This window comes from Acipenser ruthenus, chromosome 25 (assembly GCF_902713425.1).
Source record: "Acipenser ruthenus chromosome 25, fAciRut3.2 maternal haplotype, whole genome shotgun sequence".
Classification (NCBI taxonomy): Eukaryota; Metazoa; Chordata; class Actinopteri; order Acipenseriformes; family Acipenseridae; genus Acipenser; species Acipenser ruthenus.
Window position 1 is genome coordinate 20,281,873 of NC_081213.1, and position 19,500 is coordinate 20,301,372.

Here is a 19,500-nt window from a genome sequence, read left to right on the forward strand (position 1 = left end):
TATAGTAACAAAACAAAACAAAAAACTGCCCATTGCCAACTGTAAATAAGTTTAGTAGAAAGGATGCTTTTTTGGAAGGCTGGTCAAAAAGTTTATTGACCCTATATACAGAAAAGGTTACTGACTATTGGCTTCACCAGCCGCCTAGTATGACACCCTTATGAAGGCTTAGGACAGCTGACATATCCCTAAGGATCCTAACTTTGAGAAGAGGGCCTCTGGAAAACCTTTGTACAGGCTTTTCATTTTTTGTTTCTTGGCTGTAAAAGCCCCCGTGAAAGCGCCCTGGAGATACAGGACTACAGAAGGGAGGAGGCACTCAAGAACAATCTTGGACAAAAAGTTTCAGACCAAGAGTGAATTTGAAACTGAACTGATTTTGCCCACTGGACATCTGAGGAACTCATTTATGCTTGTCTGAGCTAACCTTCACCTTTAACCCTGGCCGTGACCCTGTGATCCACCGATTCCCACTCTTCTGCTGTTCCACCTAGCAGACTTAGCCAGATTGGGTGGGCTGTCTGAGCTACAGGGCCACACTCTGGGGGGGAAAAAGGATTTCTTCATTGTATCTCACTGTATGTAACTCTACTACACTCACTGTCAGTCAGTGAAATATTTTCTGCTTGTAAATTAGGTGAGGCCTGATGTGATTGTCTGAAGGCCAGGGAGTCACTCCAATTACACAACATTGACCTAAAACATATATCTCTATCCTAACAAATACTGCAGGTTTGGATATGGAGTGCTGTATTATTTAAGCAATCTCTCCCTCTCCTTTAAACAAGCTAAATAATATTCTGAATGGCCTGATTACACCATGAATTTCATTGTCATAACTGTGGTTTGAGTTACTATCTTAATTAAGTAGTTTAGTTGTGTAGCTAATATTCAGAATCTTCTAGTTGTTTAGAAATAGAATACTAAAAAAAGAAGATGGAGTCATTCCTAATAAAATGTCTTCTTTTTGAAAAGGCTATAAAGGTACAGTCAAATATTATATTTTTAAGCAGCTGCCCTCCTTAGCAATTACATTGCACCCTTGCTTTCTTTGCTGGAAGGAGGGCTTAATTATACCAAGTAGTCAATGTTAAAACTGATATAAACATTTTAAAAATAATTTTAAAATAGATTAAACGTGTGTTGAAATGTTTGTTTACTGGACAATAGTGTAACCTCAGAATTTATGATTTAATGTTTCAAATTAGTGAAAAGGGTATTTGAACAGCTGTGGCAGTCTGGACTTCATTTAAAAATCTTTCTCTGCCACCACCAGGATTCTCAAACCAACAACACTACCACCCACCAACGTACTCACCTGAGCAGCTACTTGACTAATGATCAAATCTGATGCCTAACCGGGGGTACCCTGCTTTTAAGAGCAGGGAGCCAGTGCAAAATGTCTGCCTGGCAAAACATGTTTCTACCATATTTAATCTTTGCTCCTACTTGTTTTGAGTAGTGTATATTTATTGTATTTGTGCTGTGGGGGTAGAATGAAACGGAAAACAAGCCACTTTTTTGAGCAATTTTGGTTGCCAGTCACAAGGCATTGCCCCAAACTATAGTTGCAAGTGTATTTGCTTGAACACCCATCACTGATCTAATGCTTTTTCTCAGCTCTTTTCTAACTGCAACACTGTTCCCAAACTTGCTTACACAGCCTGGCCTTAATATTGGTTCTGTGGAGAAATTATATTTGCAGATGTCCTCCAGTCAATGGATAATGAATGAAATAGTTTAGAACGGTGACTTCTACAGCCCTTACTTACTGTCCATAATCAGCTACTCCCTTTTAACAGCTATGAGGAAAGTCTGCACAGTAGACAGACAGGTGTCCTATTTCAAGACCTCTTTACTTCTCATGGCAGCCACATGGCCCGAGCTCACTCATGTGCAGCAGACACCAGTGTTCTGGATGTGTAATCAGCAGGTGGCTGCTGAGCCTTTGATTGGCTACTTTGTGTCTCTGGCTGACACCACCTGTGATCACACACACATGCAATATTCCATAACCAAAATTTCACATCAGCAAGTATTTTGCTGTTAAATGTATGTATGTTAAAACACACATTGAAGAATATAACGAATGCTCCCTTTATCTATTACACCAAGGAAATATAGTAATGTACAATAGTAAGCAGATGCCAACTAAAATTATTTTTAGTTTTAAAATTGTGACGTGGGATACTGCAGCTTTAATTCATTTCAAGAGCATTGCGTGTTGTGTTAGTCACCTTGCAATGGATGCCTCTGCCCTGAACCATTTATTGACTTTAGTGTTGATCAAACAACAGCCAAGTTAATAGAAATGAATGATGTCTTTATTTGATGGACTGTGCTCAAACATTAAAAAATAACCAAACTTCTGAGGCTTAAACAGATTTCCATTTATCTTCCTTTTCCATTTCGGTTCATAAAATTCCACTGAAGACTGTACTAACTGTACTCAAAATACAGCGCAATTGTAGTCAAAGAGCTTAATTACAGCATTTGAACAAGATGTATGTTGTCCAAACTAATGAGGTAAAACAAAATAACTTCGCTTTTACAGGTGAGATGATTGGAGGTTTGTGAATTCCTTAACCATTCATGATAAATCAAAAACACAAAACAGATCTTGCTGTTCAAACTTAAGCAATGTTGAGATCGGTACAGAATTCCTAATTTAGTATTAACTTTATTAATCACATATGCTGCTGCAGTCCCTGCCATGTGCTATGCAACTATACTGCCCTCCAGTGTCTGTAATGACAAATGAGTTATGCTTTCTGACCAGTCAATCTGAAATATACCCTCTTTAAAATGATTTGTGTTCTCTATGGCATCCAAGTCATATGCAATAAAGATTCCAGCACTGGAGCCAGGTTTCATCCGATTTTGTGAGTTTAATGTTTATGAGGCAAGGGACAATAGCCCCGAATGCACATAGTGCTTGCAGACGCCACTGATTGCCCTAGAATCACACTTCAAATATGTCCTGAACACCCAATTGTAGCAAATGATGTGGTGTTTCCTGCAATGTGGACCTATGTCTGTAGGGGGCTGAGACAACCAGTTATGTCACTGATGTGAGAGACGGCGCTGTATTCAAACCCAGGACAAACCAAATGTGAAAGGCATGAGAGGCTAGTGGATTAGCTCATTGTGCCACATAACTCTCCTGTGAAACAGTTCATGCTTATCAAACTCCAACATCTCCAAAAGAGAAATAATGCTTTTTAAAAGGGTTGATTACAGAGGATAGTAGCCTGCCCAAAGACAATAAAATGATGCGTTGTTTTTTAAACTACTGAGTTTGCGTCAAACAAAAACGTGTTGATACAGACCTGAAACTTAGGAAGACAGCGGTACTTAATAGATCAAGGTAACTATCAGCAGCACTGTGGGCTGCTGAAGTGGGCAAATATAATAGACTGCGATTCATATATGACTATTTCGCAAAAGTTTTATAAAATATCTAATGTGAGCACAGACATGCAGATAACCTGTGTTTTAATGTCACTTCGCCATTTGAACCCATTAGCAGCAACTACTTTACTGAGAATGCAGGACACATTCCATCATCAGGTGAAAGTGGAGTGGAGAAGAAAAACTATAAATGTGTTTATATGAAAAACAAATTAGAACATTTGAATCAATACAGTTCTAATGCTACAGCTGCACTCTACACTGAAAATATGCATATTTAAGGTAGGCTATATATTACTTAAATACTTAAAACAGAAAAAGTAGTGTGTATACAATCCAAAAGAATAAAATACTACATTCCTTCAAATTTAAAGCCCCTTTCACACTGGCATGCTCTACCTGGGTCAGGACCTGGTGTCATGCGGGTCGGCTACGTGATTTCACACAGCTTTTGATAAAGCAGGGTTGACCTGGGTGACAGACGCAAGTACATAACGTGTGTATCAATGCCCCGGAAACAGCTCGTTACAGACGCTTCCATCCAAGCTTCTATGGATTGAACCGTCGGCCCAAACGTTTGTTCATCCCTGCTGCAATCTGGCTCATGGTGTGTCTCAAGCAACAAAAATATAGCTAAACAGAAATGTTCCTTGCGGAAGTGAAACCTTCACACAGGCATGTCTGTTTGCTATTTTGTCAGCTTACGAATAACCGTAATGCATTTGGTCTCGCTCAAGCCGGGTCAGAGCAACACACCACGGCCATTATTATTACACAGGTAGGCGTGGAGCGAAAGGAGGAGAGCGTCCGCACTGCTGGATAACTACTACAGAACCCTTCAACTACCAGTTAGTCACATTGCTGTTCGTGTACTCAGGCTGTCGCATCTTTTGTTGGCAATTTTAATACACGCATCACTATACTGTACTCAAATTTAAGACGCTGCCCATTTTTCAAAGGAATATCGTACATATGAAATAATAAATTAACTATTTTTATATTTCAGTATTTTATTTCTTTTTGAAGCAAAACAAATCAGAAATAAAGATGGACTGACATTGTAAATCCTTTAGTCTGTACAAAAAAAAATTGAAGCATATGTCTATCATACAAACTGTACACTTCTTTAAAACAAACAAGATTCAGGGTCTCTTTCAAACACAAAAAAGGCAGTTGAAATAAAACGGTGAAAATAGGACACTACAGTGAAAATAAGTATTTCCAATATGTACATATATACAAACAAACATTACAAGGTGATATTCCTTTGCTAGAGATCTGCCACTGGAAATATCATTCTCCTCCTCTGTAGCACTAGAGCAAAACAAAAGTCTAGTTCTACCATAAATATATTGTTTTGGTGTACCAAGGCCACAGAAACAAGCATTGCAGAACAGACAAAGCTTCTGTTAAAGTACCACTGGAAGTTCAACCTGACATCACATTTTCAAGAAGCATCCCAGAGCAAACAGTGTGAATGCTCTCTACATCACAGGCTGAGATCATGTTGTCACTGCCTCATTCCTCCTGTGCTGTCCAGAGACTGGAACAGGTGGCATCAGGAGTCACTCAGCGGTCAGCGTCAGTGACGACTCACTGCAACCTAAAACAATGCATCATTTTTGGTCAGACTTATTCCAGGGATGGGGAGACACCACAACAACAGGTTCATGGACGCCTTGAGCACTGCTCACCCCGTGGGCTGGGCAAAGGCTCTGGAGACTTAGTAGACAGCATTAGGAGGTCCTTTGGATGGAAGGCAGCCGCTCTGCCGTAATGTGCTATGTGGCTGGTCCCAAGCACACAAGGAGTATCAATGTTCCAAAAACAGAAAGCTCACTCCGTATCAGTGAAGCGGGCAAACATGGCTTTGCGGACAGCATCCTTGTAGGAGTCTGCAGCAGAAACTCCGTAGGAACTGCCCTTTGTCCCTAAGCCGGCACCTTTCATCCTTAACTGTGCCTGGAGGAGAAAACAGAACAGAACAGTGACCCGTGGCACCTGTGTATACAAGCCTATGGCTTTTTAAATTTTAAAGAGACTACTGGAACCCCTTCCTAGTGGGGAACAGAAACCCAATTTCAGGTAATCTGATCAGCAGGAGAGAAACAGAAAGACCTTGACAACGTATTACAGGTATGTAACTAAATAAATGGTATCTCTCATACAACTCCAGGACAGTACACTGTACAGAATATGCATTCCATAGGCACTTGTGGTAGCAAGATGATATGCAACATTACATTTGCAGTGTTTATATGGGGTTCTGCAAGTACATTTTTCCTAAATATGTGAATAAAACCAAATTGGGATCTGTGGAGTAAGCAAGGAAGGAATTCTACAGGATGTGTCATGAAAATGCTAAATATAGGTCAGCCTTAATTTTAATTAGAATATCATTAGATGTAAAACTATATAATAAATCTCACACACATATTATATATATATATATATATATATATATATATATATATATATATATATATATATATATATATAGATATAGATATAGATAATATATATATATATATATATATATATATAAATAATGTATATGTATGTATATATAATAAATGAGTGCATGCTGAGCGCACTGGGACCCACCTCAATGGGAGCAGTAATACCCTGCTGGTTTCTCCCTAACCCTTTTCCTTCCTTCCATCCCATGGCCTGTAGCATTTTGCTGCCAATGTTGTCACTGTTTAGACCATCTTTGGTGGGCTGTTCATAGTTCCTGCAAATAAGAGAGAGAGATCTCAGCATAGGGAGAAGCAAGAAAACTACATCATAATATCATTAGGAATCCTAATTAATTTATAAATAGGGCTTCTGTTTTTCAGGTTTTCTTAACTATTTTTCGGTGCTTATTTTGAGCTATTTGAGTTATGTAAATCGTTTTTTTTCGGGGCTTTCGTTTTTGATATACTGTATGAATTACTGTTTTTGTTTACTCTCCAAAATGCTTGAGCGGTTTTTTTTTTTTCTGTCAAAATATGTATAGTAGTAACTCAACAGTTCTTGCACACTTAAGTTGTACCTTCTTTCCACTGCTGTCTTCCACAACGAAATCCCTACATTCTTCTGGGGTTTTTGTGTGTCGGCATTTTTGTACGTTTCGCCACACTTCTGTTTTAAATCCTCCGTATCTTAACTGTAATACAGCTTAAAATCCTGCTAACAAGCCTCCATCCTGATTGTAATCTTGTTTTAAATCTTGCAAGCAGAGTCGCCAATAGAAATGTAGGAATGTGCTGTCACTCAGTAGTTGGGGTGTGTTTAAAGTATTGTGAAAGAATCAATGATCGATGCAAGTCAGAAAGGCGGGACATTGCCCAGCAGCACTTGTATTTATTATTATTTTTGTAGGTTTTATTTTTGAATGGGAATAGGGTAAAGTCAACATTAATTGATTAACCATTTCCACAGTTTTTTCCAGTGTTTATTGGCTATCCACCGATTTCATTTTTTTTGTATCGGGGGTGTTTTATCGGTTAAAACCGAAAATCAGAAGCCCTATTTATAAACAATGAGTTGATACATACACTGAAGGAGGCGCATAGAATTTCTTCTTCTTTGCTACAGGAGGTGCTGGAATTCCATACTTTTCTCTCCTTTCAGCTGCTCTGTCTCTGTATTTCATCTGGGGGGGGGGGAATGAATACAAACCATAAGTTGCTGTGGAAGGTCAAAGTAAATGCCGTCCCCCCCATTAAATTACCATTTTAAAAAGAAACTGACACCAGACTAAAAATTCCACGTACCTCTGTATCTTTCACTTCAAATGCTTCCAACTCCGTATCTGTCATCCTGGATCTATTGTGAACTTCCAGGTTTTGCTGTTAAAGACATAAATGATTTAAAAACTCTACACATTACGGACTTGTTCAAGGATACAGACTTGGATTATAATACGGCTAGTGTTTTAACCAGGGTTCATCATTGAATTTGAGTTTAATTTAGTATTTCTTAATTCAACACTATTGGAGTGTTTAATAGTTATGGGTGATAGTATTTTAGCAAGCAAAAAAGTCAAAATTGTAAAAAGCTTACAGAACAATTACCTTCCTCTAAAGTATACAAGAAATGCCACTAGTGATTACCACAACCATGATCAGCTCCCAGCCAGCTGTAGAACTGTAAACCCGCACAGCCCAGGATGTTGAACCCTAGTACCTTGTGAAGATCTGAGAGCTGCTGGTGTCTGACAAGAGCATCCTTATTGGGGAACTGCCGTCGGCACAGCAGACAGGCCATCTTCTTCCAGTCTGTCAGCTTGTCTGTTCCCTCCTCGCTCTTCTCTTGTTCAGGCTCCTCTGTGTCACTATCCCCGCTGTATGCGGCCACAAGTCCACACTGAGAGGAACAGGGAATGATCATATAGTGTCTGACATGAACATAACTTTGGCACAGGACTGGAGTGCTGCACTGAAGAGCTAGGCAGTTCTAATAGCACCGCTGTATCCTGTCAACATTCCCCTAAATGATTTATCAGTTGTACTGATGCAAGTTTTACTCTTTCCCATATGGAGATGACACCCATTAGGTTTCTTCTGGTGATTCACTGTAGGACACTCAGTGAATACTGAATTCCATGGTGTAATGTGGCACCAAACATCTTTTAACCTTACCTTTGAGTTTTCTGCCTCTTCATTATTTTCCAGCTCAGATGTCAGCTGCTGCTGCTGCTGCTTCTCCAAGAATGTCCCCTGCTGTAGTTATAGTAGAAAATTAACACATTGACTGCTGCAAAGTTGATACAAAACTTCCCTGTAAGCCATGTATAAAGATTTTTAGCCTTGTGCCATCATGTGTTCGCTCTTTTATTTTTTAAATAATCTATTACCCCTGGCATTTACCTTCTTCTCAAAAAGTGCAACAAAGCCAGCATCAGCAGCAGCCGACTCTCTCTTCTCTTCATCTCTGAACTGACTCAGAGGCTGAAAACTGCTCTTGAAGTTCTCTTTCTGTTTGTTCAGGCTCTTTGCCCATCGCTCCATATCTTTTGCAATCTGGGAGGAAAACATCAAGCTGTTACAACTGCCTCAAGGACCCTCAACTACATCTCTCCAGCAAAACAAAGAAATATTATTCATATTTGTCCTTTTTTTTTTTTTTTTTAAATAACAGAACAATACCTGTTGTGCAGTTTTGCTCTTGGGCTTATCTTTCTTCTCCTTGGCCTCCTTGTTCAAAGTGGAAGTCGAATTACTCTGCTGTGCAGATGTGGCATCATTAGCAGGTGCAGGTGCAGGTGCATAAGTCTGTTTCTCACTGTCCCAGTACAGGTACTGTTGTGTCTGTGAATTGTAGTAGTACTAAAAGAGAAAAGAAACATCAACTTAAAACCACTATTAAATTCCTAAAGCTTTTCTTTACATATATATATATATAAAAAAAGGTAGGTCTACACACGTCACCCCTAATCAGCAATTAATACTACTGCATTAGAAACATGCAAGTAATACTAAATCTGCTTTCTTAGACATATAAAAAAAGACAAATTATAAAACAAACTATACATTCATACCTGGGTGTTGGGATCGTAGTAAAGTCCTGTCTGTGAGTCATAGTAATAGCCTGAAGCCTCATCAAACTGGTATGTGGATGTATCTGGAGCAGCTGGGAACAAAACACAACGTGGCATTTATCTCTCACACTAAACTGAACTGCAGAGGTTGAAGGAATTCATAGGCTGTAAGAAATACTGTCTCTCTCCAGATACAAGGGCAATTGGTTAGGAATGTACAGTTGCTATGGGCGGGGGGGGGGGCTAAGGAGAGGGCCTCTCATCTGGGGAATGTATGGGTTGTTACAAGTACAGGGTGGGGGGTGTAGATAAATGGGTAGATATGAAGTCTCCATCACTGATCTAAAACACATACTTCAAAAAGGAACCTAGTATGTCCAAACATCCAATTCAACCATTAATTCTACCAAGCAACTGCCATGCTTTTTTGTTTCATAATTTGTGACTAAATTTCTTTGATCCAGGGTAGTGGTTTTAAATCCAAAAGCAAATATGGAAAGTAGGATTTAAAATGTGTTACTCATTCTGTTCTTACCATAGGCATTTTCAGTGCTAGATGTTGCTGATGTTGAAGCTGATGCTGAAGCTGAAGCTGATGTTGATGTTACCGTTGCTGCCTGGGAAGCCACTTCAGCCTGCTGAATAGCTTGTTGTGCCTGTTGAACAAAATTAAGGACACTATTGAATGAATACAATACTTTTCATGAAACTTACTACTATTCATAAATGTCACCCCCCCCCAAAAAAAATTGAAAAAATACATTTACTGTATGCATTTTATTTTTGGTGCTTTAAAACGTCTTACTTGATTGAAGGTCAGTCTTAGCTTGCTTAAGGATAACATGGATTAATACTGTCACTCTACAGTCTGTGGTATAGGCACTTATTTAGGTTTTAAACTTAGTTCTCATATTCTTGACGAGAGTTAAAACAGACAAGTGCGACCCTGTGTAAATATCTTAATTACCTGTGTAGCTTGTTGGCTCAGTATATGCGGTTGATAGACCTGTGCACTTTGAGATACAACGACTGTAGTGGCTGCAGGAACAGTCTTTATAGCTGGTGTAGCTAAAAAATTGGAAAAGAAAGTTAAAATTAAAATTATAATTTCACTTTGTGTGAGATTACAACTAGAATACCAAAGATATTAAACATCATTTTTTGTGCAAATGCATGGTTTGAGGGAGCACTCTGATTGGTTAGCAACATTCTAAAAAAGGGTAGATTAATCTCTGGGGAACCACTGGCTGCTGCCTCATCACAAACGTAACACGACTCCGAAGTGCAATTCTATGTGTCCTATGTATTTGTCAGTTTTAACATATCATTCCCTGGTTTTCAAAATGTTTACAAATATAATGTTGAAATTAAAATTAACCTCAAGCCGAATTAGACAGCAGCACTGGGGCAACTGACACAGGACAGTCAGGAAGAAGTACTTGTCGGTTATTTTATGTGACTGCTAGTCAGAGCAACATTCAAACTATTGACTTAGTTATAAAAATATGTCTATATTGTGGACGACTCACATAATAGAAAATATATTTTGAATTAAGTTTTGTATTCAGTAGCCAAGATATGAAAGGGAATGGGACTATTTAAAATGATCAATCCCAATTCTAGCAGAAGCTTGCAAAGTGTAGCATTTAGATCTAGGAAGAACAGTAAAGGCAGAGCTAGTTACGCTAGATTTAGAAATCTCTCCTCTCAGTTGTATTTGTTTTAGTATAACAATGTCTCTTATGCGTCGGTATGTTTATTGGTTATGTATGATGCTGATGACGCGCACTGAAGATTGACAGTAAATGGTAAAACACTATTGTGATGTCACTTTTTAAAAAACCTACTTCATCAACAGCATCGAGGCGCATTCGCACATTGCGAATAAAACAAAGAGATAACATTTGTGCATAAAAGCATTAGGATAACTCTGCTTCACGTCTTACTGCTGAATTAGTATTGCTATAATACAAAGCCATGTTGTACCTACCTCCAAGCAATGCAGACGTGTGTGCAGTGTCTAAAGCTCCTGTTTGTTGGTAGTAGCACTGGTAATCCTGCCCATACAGCAACAGATAGTACAAGTTTGAGAATTGGCATATATTTCAAAATGCTGAAACATTAAATAATTTCCCCAATCCCCAAGCTCACCTGTGAATAGTTTGCATAACTGTCCTGCAGGTAACTATATTCCGTGGCTCCCTCTGATCCCTGCTGGGTCTAGACACAGACAATGTTCTAAACATTAATAACCACAACGAATGGATCATAAGATCAACCAGCCTAACCTGAAATTAATGCAGCTTTTTTCTAAAATTGTTGACCCTGCATAAAGTTATGTCCAGTACCTGGCCTGCTGACCACTGTGCAGCAGCAATTGCAGTGCTGGCCACTGAGAAAGCGCTAATTCGATTCCCGTCTGGAAGGAGCAAATCCCTGGTTAGAAAGAGAGAACAAAAAAGAACCATGAAATCCAGCAGTTGTAATGAAACCTTAAGACACACTACTGGGGGTAACTTTTTCTGAAGTCATTTTCCAAAAATACATAACCTAGGGCTGCGTGTTAACAGGACTTTGTGCTACTTGCTTGGTCTCAAACTTCTAAAACACAAGAGGAAAACAGACAACTTACTTCCTTGCACTTTTTGCATAATCAACACCAATGGTCTTGCCGTCTAGTTTTAGAGGAGGCTGCAATCCCTGCAGGATCAGAAGCAGCTGAGAGGCCTCCTAAACATGGGACAATGACAAATGTTTATACATTGACAAAGCTACCATGAAACTAAATATGTTCTATTTACAAGACGAGGTATTGATATTAGAATGTATTATAAAGAGCTTTCCCAGACATTTCAGGTATCTGCTACAAGTGTAAGAGAAAACCAGTTATTCCCAGATGGCGCAAAACTGAATTAAAAAAATAATAAAAAACACTTACCAAAGGCGAAGAGAGTTGGACGAAGGCAAAGCCCCTGTTGTGGCCGGTCTGTTTGTCTTTGATCAGACGAATGTTCCCCACAGATAAGTTGGCATAGGGAGCCAGTGCAGTCATAATGGCCTCCACTGTTGTGAGAGGGGCAATATTCCTCAGAATGATAGCTGTCAAGAGAAGGAAAATATATTACTAACCATGTATTGGACACTAGTCTCTCCAAATCACTGGTTACAAAGACTACATGTATTTTTGTTTTTAAAAATTAAATAAAATTATAATCCCTAGGGTTTACTTACTATCGCCATAGTAATCGCCACCCTGTGGGGCCTCAGTTAATCCACTGGAGCTGCCTGATTCACAGTCTGTCAAGAAATAGGCAAAAAAAAAAAGTGTTATACATTATTCATATTTAAATTCTTTAATTTACCATCTTGCAGAATGGTGAGCTGAAGACGCAAAGCTCAATACCATATGAAACCTAACAGTGAAGGTGGCGACCAACTGAATTAGAAAATGTGTGCTCAAATGTTGCCCAAACACCCCTTTTGGTGGGGGGTACATTTGAACAAGCATCAAATATGTTTGATTTTTTTAAATCAAAGCCTTGAAGAGTTCGGGAGTAAGGTCATCCAGGTCAGTGGCAGGGGACGGTCTATGTTTCCAATACTAATGTGCAGATGAGAGCAGGCCGCAAAAAGGAACAGTTATTACTGGTAAACTGCAAGTGGATACAACGCAGGGTTCCCAGTATCTAGAAGATATGCACAAAGAATGCAACCCACTCTGCACTTCTCCATCTTCAGGGTAGCAGATATAAACCAGTCTGTTCTTCAGGGTACAGACTGGTTTGCCAGTAGAGTGCTTTACCATATGACATCCAGTCAAAAGCACATTGGCAGTTCAGATTACTTACCCACTTTGGCAGCTCCACACCTGAAGCACTTCAGTCGCCTCCGGAAATTGTATAGGCCACACTGCAAGCAACCGTTTACATTGTTTTATTCAGAAAACTACTAATGACAACCTGAACTAACCAGCTCAGTTACAAATTGAACTAGTTGTGGCACAGGAAGTTACCGGTACAGATACCTACCGAAGAAGCCCAATTCAGATGTCATCCTGGTAAAATAAAAGGGGCCCCCCCATCTCAAATTCCAATATTGAAAGTTGCTGCTGGAGGACTAAAACTAAACTAGCAACATATCCTAAGTTTAATTAAACATACCACGTAAAAATAACAGAAATCAACTTCAATGTATAGTAAAGTTAACCCACGGAAGTACAACTCATCTCAGACAGAATTTGAACCAGATTGCTGATCCAATACAGTCAGTAGGTCAGCATATCAGTTTTTTTTTTGTTTTGTTTTTTTGCACGCTATGGGCCATAACTTGATACTTACATTGCTGCAGAGCCAGTCTTCAAACTTATGCCTAGGATTGCTGTAGTGCAAGGCCACGACTTTTCCCTGAACCACCAGCTGTTTCTGCAAGATGAAAACAAACTTAATTATTTCTAATTTTCATGGTTGGAGGACGCTGGGTGGGTCAGCGTTCTTTTTTTTTTCATTTAAGTCCCAAGGAAAAGCACACTCCGTGGTAAAAAAAACACACACAAAAAAATAATAAAAAAATTGTGCTCCCAAAAGTTTTGCATTACCAACTGTAAACTGTTATGTGCATTTGTAAGGGAAAGGAGCAGGTGTACCTGTGTGTGCACTAGGGAATTTTCTAAATGTTGAGGACCCGAGTGCTACTGACTTGGCCTTGGCCCATTCTCGTCTTCGGATAAAAGGGAGGAGTAGCAAAATGGGCCAAGTCTCAAAGACAGAGCGAATGTGAATGGAAACTTAGGGAACATCTCAAAGGACACGTGTACTTCATGTAAACAGGAGCATCTCAAAAGAGACTGAATGAATATGTGAATAAAAACAAATTAATCAAGTCTGTTCCTGTAGATGAGGAAGCCTTTCAAACTTCACAAAAGCAACTTGCTACTGTACTTACAGAAAATAATAAAAGGATACAAGCACTCAGCATTTCAAGTATATTAACTGACCTCTGTGTTAAGTTGCAAGAGCAGATGCCAATTTAGCCAATATTTAAAGATAGTAATACTTAGAGACAACATTTATTTTAGTTTTGCACTTAAAAAGGGGCTATATTAATGGATATTTAAAATACCAAGCAAGAGGGACAGGATTTTTTTTTTTTAGAAATATTAACAAATTATGCTTTTAAAGGGTGTGCAAAGGGTTTTTTAAAGCTTAAAACACAAATGTTTCTCAAGGAGGGTCTGCAAGTTCAACAATAATGTGTCTGGTTGTTTGCGACATAAGATTAGGTTTAGCAAGTTGAGCAATAAGTAGTCCAGTTGATTGGGACAAAGTTAGCATGTTTATTACACTGCTCCCTTCATTCTTTGCTGTCTGACCTCTGCAAGAAAATTATGAATGGACATAAATCTTATAAAATCCAGGCATATTATTTATTAATTGTTTTGACTATAAATTAAAAGTATTCCAAAGCAGCCACATAGCAGTACAAGACATGTTCTAGTAGAGCAGAGTTAAATCAACTGGACACCTGGCAATGTAAAACTAATATGAACCAAAGCTGACTACCAGAATTGGATGTTTAGCAGAAACTGAAACTGTGCTCAATCTATCTATGCTTTTGCACAGACACTGAAATGGCATACTGTGTTAAATCATGTGATTGGTAGGACTATGTGATCAGGTTAAAAATAAAACATTTCACATTTGTGTTTTAAATAAATACCTTGGACACCAACCCATATCTCTGTATATGCGGAGAGAAGATACAGTGTCTGCTTACAAGGCATCCGTTGTAATTAATGTCGGTCTTATTGGCATGACTGTGGTCTGGATTTATTTCACAATCTCAAGTTTGCTTTACTTCACTTTTCACTTTATATTCAAACTGGGGCACCCACTCTTAACATTGCGTGCCAAATTTCAAATAAATTCAATTTACAGTACATGTGGTCCCAAGTAAAAAGGGAGTGCCTTAATTTAAATCCTTTATTCAAGGACAGCTTTTTAATGTAGGTCCAAATCCTGTGCGCTAACCATCGACCAGCCTTTTGATACAATTCTTATAAGCAGCACTAACAAAACAAAAGAAAAAAAACCCTCAACATAAACAGAGAAGCACTGTTTTTCTTTAAAGCCCTCTTGCTCTAATTTCAATTGGATTACTTCTCAATCGCATGAAATTCATATTTTTTTTTCTATCTTTGGTTCTGATCCCCAAGATAAAATCTAGACTTGGCGATTGAAGCAACCTGATTGGTCTCCATCCATCTGGTAGCATCTTGCAAGTGATAAAACTCCACGAAGGCGAAACCTCGGCTTATACCTAGAGACAGCATTCAGATATAGACGGGAGTCGTGTTAGTCAGATTCCTTGGCAAACAATTCAAGCTCTCTCCTGAGTCACAAACTGCTTCACAATTAGAACCCCAATCAGTGAAACAGTGGCTTTTTTTGGAGGGTAAAAGACATCTCAAATTTTGCCATAGCAAGAAACCTAGATTTCCATATTCCCCACTCCCAATCCCTTGCACAAAGTTTCAATGATCCCCATGCAACTATGCAATAGGTTATTCTCAAAATTAAAATGAACACTGCTCAGATAAATGTCTACTCACCTGTACCTTGTACCAAATTTAAAACTTTTTTTTTTTTTGGTTTAAGCTAGCAAGTTTAAATGTTTTAATCTTCTTGATTCTTGGCTATGGCAAATTGATAGGACTTATTGTTGAGGGGGGCAAGAAAGGGAAGGGGGGACGGACGGGGACGGACAAACTTGCAGGATGCCGTGTTTCTCACCTGTCCTTTTTTTCATCAGTCTGACATCAGCAGGCTGGGGGCCCTCCAGTAAATCCAACGCAGCACGGATCTGAAAAAGATTAAATAAAAAAGTGTTAAGTGTATTATTGTTAGGGCATTTAGTACAACATTGGTTTGCAATGCAAAGCATCAAGTATGTTGCGAAGATATTCACACAGCAGGACATGAAGTTAAGGTCATGAAGGGCAAGGTAATGTTGCCTGCGCTGGGCGTGAAGATTCAAGGGCACCAAGGCAGTTCTACGGGGCAAAACATAAATCCAACCCAAGCGCACCAACAAAACTGAAATACAGAGAGCCTACTATGTTGATGAAATTTTAATTCAAACAAACAAATCAATGTTTTCTGAGTGATTCACACACTAATTGCTACAAAAATAAATTATTGTAAAAATGAAATGGTATAAAAAAATCCAATTTAAAAACAACAAACTTTCATAATGAAAAATACAAAAGGGTAATTTGGCAAAAAAAAAAAAATTCTGGATATTTTTACTAAAGTCTGTCACACACACCACTGACTAATACATAGATTAGACTAGAGGCTTAGATACAGCCTTAGGTGATACAACAGCACAAATAAGCAATGACAGTGAAGGGAAAGTTAAAAAATAAATAAATAAATAAAGATACATTTTCAGGCAAACTGGCTAAAGATTTACCCATGACTGGAGTTTAACAACGATAGTGGTCAAATTAGTTGTTCGGTCTGCAGTGTCTGCGCAACTGTAGTTTGCTAACCACTGTTACAAACCTGTACAAACAATGTTGATTTGAAAATAAAAATCGAAATAGAAACTGTCAGGCAATAGAGTGTGCTCTGCATCGCAGTGATGAACAGCTGGATGTATATAATGTTAGATACTTACATTTGAGAGACTACATAGTTTCACAGTACTTGAAATTTACAATTGCAAAGGACTTAGTTTTGTTCTAGAGTATTGCTGGACACTCGATTCAAGAAAAAAAACAAAAACGTATGCTGTTTTTAAGCATATACAGTATCTAACCCTTTGTGAAAGCACACGTTTTACTAGTTAAAAAGCAGAACTACATAAGGTAGTGAGAATGTAGTACACAAAAATAAATGAAAACAAATCTATGAACTTCAAGATTGGGTTTTGTTCACTATTATTTTATCTCTCCTACTTGTTTCATAAAGCAGTGAGCTGCTACTTGAAGCATGTCATATCTGCTCAGTTTTTGGTTTTTTTTTGGTGCAAGAATTTGAGCAAAACTGTGTGTTCATTTTAAGCGTTGGTGTTTTGGGGGACAGCAACGGTCATTAAAATGTCTATATAAATTAGCAATTCATATACGCCGAAGACATGAAAGGAGATAGAATGTGTATTGCATTGTAATTTTAAGCCTGTTCTCTCACCTGTCACAATTCAATTTAATTCTGTCTAATCTCGTCCTTTCCGCAGTACTGTACTTGACAACTGTAAATTATTATTACCAGGGCAAATTGTTGTGCACCCATTGCTTACCTGAACATTAGGTAAATCTTAGAACACTTCGCTGCCGCTTTAGAGAGCTCTAATTCCTCCTTTCTTTTTAAAGGTTTTTGAGTTGGCATAATCACACAGTGACACTGCCAGTGAACACGTGTGATTGAAAGCGCAGTCATATTGAGCTCAGTCTAACAGTCCCTCCCTGTTTGCCCATCATTAACCAATGATACAGTATGTCTTTCTCGTGGCTTAGTACTGGGAGGTGCACAGTAAAATGAATGGCAACAATAATACATTTTTTTTTTTTTTTGAGAGACATTGCGGCAAGCAGCTTGGGCACGGTGGCAGTTGCTGCCGGTTATTTCGCGCCCCGATACAGGACATGGTGACACACCACGTTCTATTCATTGCCAAATCCAACTCTTTTGCTTCTGTTCATATGCATTTCTCCTATATATTATGACAAGCACTGGAATCTTTCTCCAACTTACATCACTTTCTATGACATCGAGTGGCAGGCCCCGCAGCATGATGGTCTTGCTCTCTTTCTCTTCTCCCATTTCTCCCCTGAAGTCCTGTTCCTGGTAATCTCCGTCCGAGTGATAACCATCCTCAGATCTGTCACTGTTCCTTCTCTTCCTTTCTCTCTATGGGTTCAAAACAGAATAGCGTTACATCTGCTCAAGAAAGTCTATTACACAAGATGGTTGTATTGTATCTTTCACACTGACCTTGCATATTGCTACAAACACTGCATAGCGGTATTTTTATTTGTATTTAGTAATTCGTCACACTCACCTCAGGGCTGTCTCTACTCCTGCGCTCCTCGTATCTCTCACTTCGTCGTTCATCGCTCCAGCGCCGCTCATGCTCGCGTTCTGGGTCTCTTTCCCGACGCTCCCTTGTTTCAGAGTCATCTCGACCCTGGTCTGGACCATACCTTCCACTGCGCTCTGTGCGACTAACCCTGCCCAAGAACAGTTGTACTTAGTTTTCACAGCCACGTTACATTTGGCCAGAGACCCTAAACTTATCCTCAGGTACTACTAAAGAGCAGTTATGGGTCTTGAGTATACAAGGGTAGCATTTAGTACGCTGATCAACAGAAGTATATAGTTCTACACAGTTGGTATGAATACCTTACTGGTTACCCAGTCACACAACTACCATAAAAATCACTTAATTCCCAGAGAGCTGCATATTTAATGTTCCTATTAACATTGTTTTTTATTATTAGTTTTGGTTATAATTTGGGATATGCAAATACAGGGTGGAATATGAACACAAAATGACAAAATGATTTGGTACCAAAAATCAGATACAGCATTTATAACTTTTGCATATAAATTAAATTACGAAAATACAAACCAAAAGTCCTTCCTTCACACAGGAAAATACTGCTAAAGCCAATAAGAAAATCTATTTGGGTTAACACTCCTTGGAGTCACGGTCTTACCTTTTATCAGAACCCATGTTTCGGGATGTATTGTATGAAACCTCTTTTGTTGACTACTTTTGCAAATCTGTAATACAATTGGAGAAAAAACTAAATTTCAATTTTACATGCAAATACTTTCCATCAAAATATAAACAAAAACAATAATTCTGAAACTAAATCGGTTTTATCCATGTTATCAATCTAAGTAAAGGTAACTGGGTGTTCGTGCACAAAAGGTGTGAGGCAGTCTTGGTGGTTTTAGGCTTGGTCAACATAAGCAATTAAGCATCACCCTGAAGCTTCAGCACTGGCGGTATCCGTTGCAGAACTAATAACGAATAACAATGTTCTGCCATTGACATACCGGTAGGTCACCGTCACGAAAATAAAACTCAAAATGTAGTTTAAGTATTTTGAAAATCAATGACTGCAATAATCTTACAGATGTAACAGATAAATACCAATAAAGACGTCTGAATACACCATCTAGGCCCGAATATGCTATCAAGACTTACTAACACAGAAATGTAAATTAGGAAACAAGATGGAGACTAAGTAAGAGGGATGAATTCACCATAAATGACTCACTTCCAACTCCGTCACCACTGACTTTACTTACCAGCCGTTAAAACAATTTTGTTCTGTTTATTTTTTTGGTACTTGGGTTTCCGTTTTGTATTATGATTTTCTTTTTTCGCAGGCTTTTTTTTCTTTTCTCTAGTGCTTCTGCATCCCCTTCTTAACTGTAAGCAAAAACGGTTGCCGTCGATGTCTCTTTCCCACAATGCACTACTGATACCGCCCCACTTAGCATGATGGGAATGGTGGTGCAATTCTTTACTTCCACCCGTTTCCATTTGTG

At 38.7% G+C, this 19,500-nt stretch overlaps 1 protein-coding gene across 2 annotated transcripts; it reads right to left on the reverse strand.

The window, feature by feature from the left end:
* Window positions 1–4,403: 4,403 nt before the first annotated feature.
* LOC117414016 (RNA-binding protein 5-like) lies at window positions 4,404–19,438 on the reverse strand. 2 transcript variants are annotated; one of them, XM_034023597.3, is made up of 25 exons: window positions 19,258–19,438; window positions 18,657–18,723; window positions 17,999–18,161; window positions 17,692–17,847; window positions 15,727–15,796; window positions 15,180–15,253; window positions 13,276–13,359; window positions 12,787–12,847; window positions 12,170–12,235; window positions 11,877–12,037; window positions 11,571–11,668; window positions 11,287–11,374; window positions 11,090–11,158; window positions 10,929–10,995; window positions 9,906–10,006; window positions 9,474–9,594; window positions 8,939–9,030; window positions 8,547–8,726; window positions 8,268–8,420; window positions 8,040–8,120; window positions 7,585–7,764; window positions 7,173–7,247; window positions 6,954–7,051; window positions 6,016–6,145; window positions 4,404–5,373 (listed from the first exon to the last, which is right to left on the reverse strand). In XM_034023597.3, the coding sequence occupies exons 2-25, from the start codon at window positions 18,671–18,673 to the stop codon at window positions 5,248–5,250; spliced, it is 2,511 nt and encodes an 836-aa protein (XP_033879488.1). In that variant the 5' UTR covers window positions 18,674–18,723; window positions 19,258–19,438; the 3' UTR covers window positions 4,404–5,247. The 2 variants fall into 2 exon arrangements, with proteins under 2 accessions (XP_033879488.1, XP_033879487.1); XM_034023596.3 differs by having other exon boundaries at window positions 17,999–18,167.
* Between the last annotated feature and the right edge of the window lie 62 nt (window positions 19,439–19,500).

Coding starts and splice junctions, on each gene's coding strand:
- LOC117414016 (XM_034023596.3), bottom strand. Junction 8,727..8,938: donor ACTACGATCCCAACACCCAG/GTATGAATGTAT, acceptor TTTCTCTTTTAG/TACTACTACAATTCACAGAC. Junction 7,765..8,039: donor AAGAGGCAGAAAACTCAAAG/GTAAGGTTAAAA, acceptor TGTTCCTCTCAG/TGTGGACTTGTGGCCGCATA.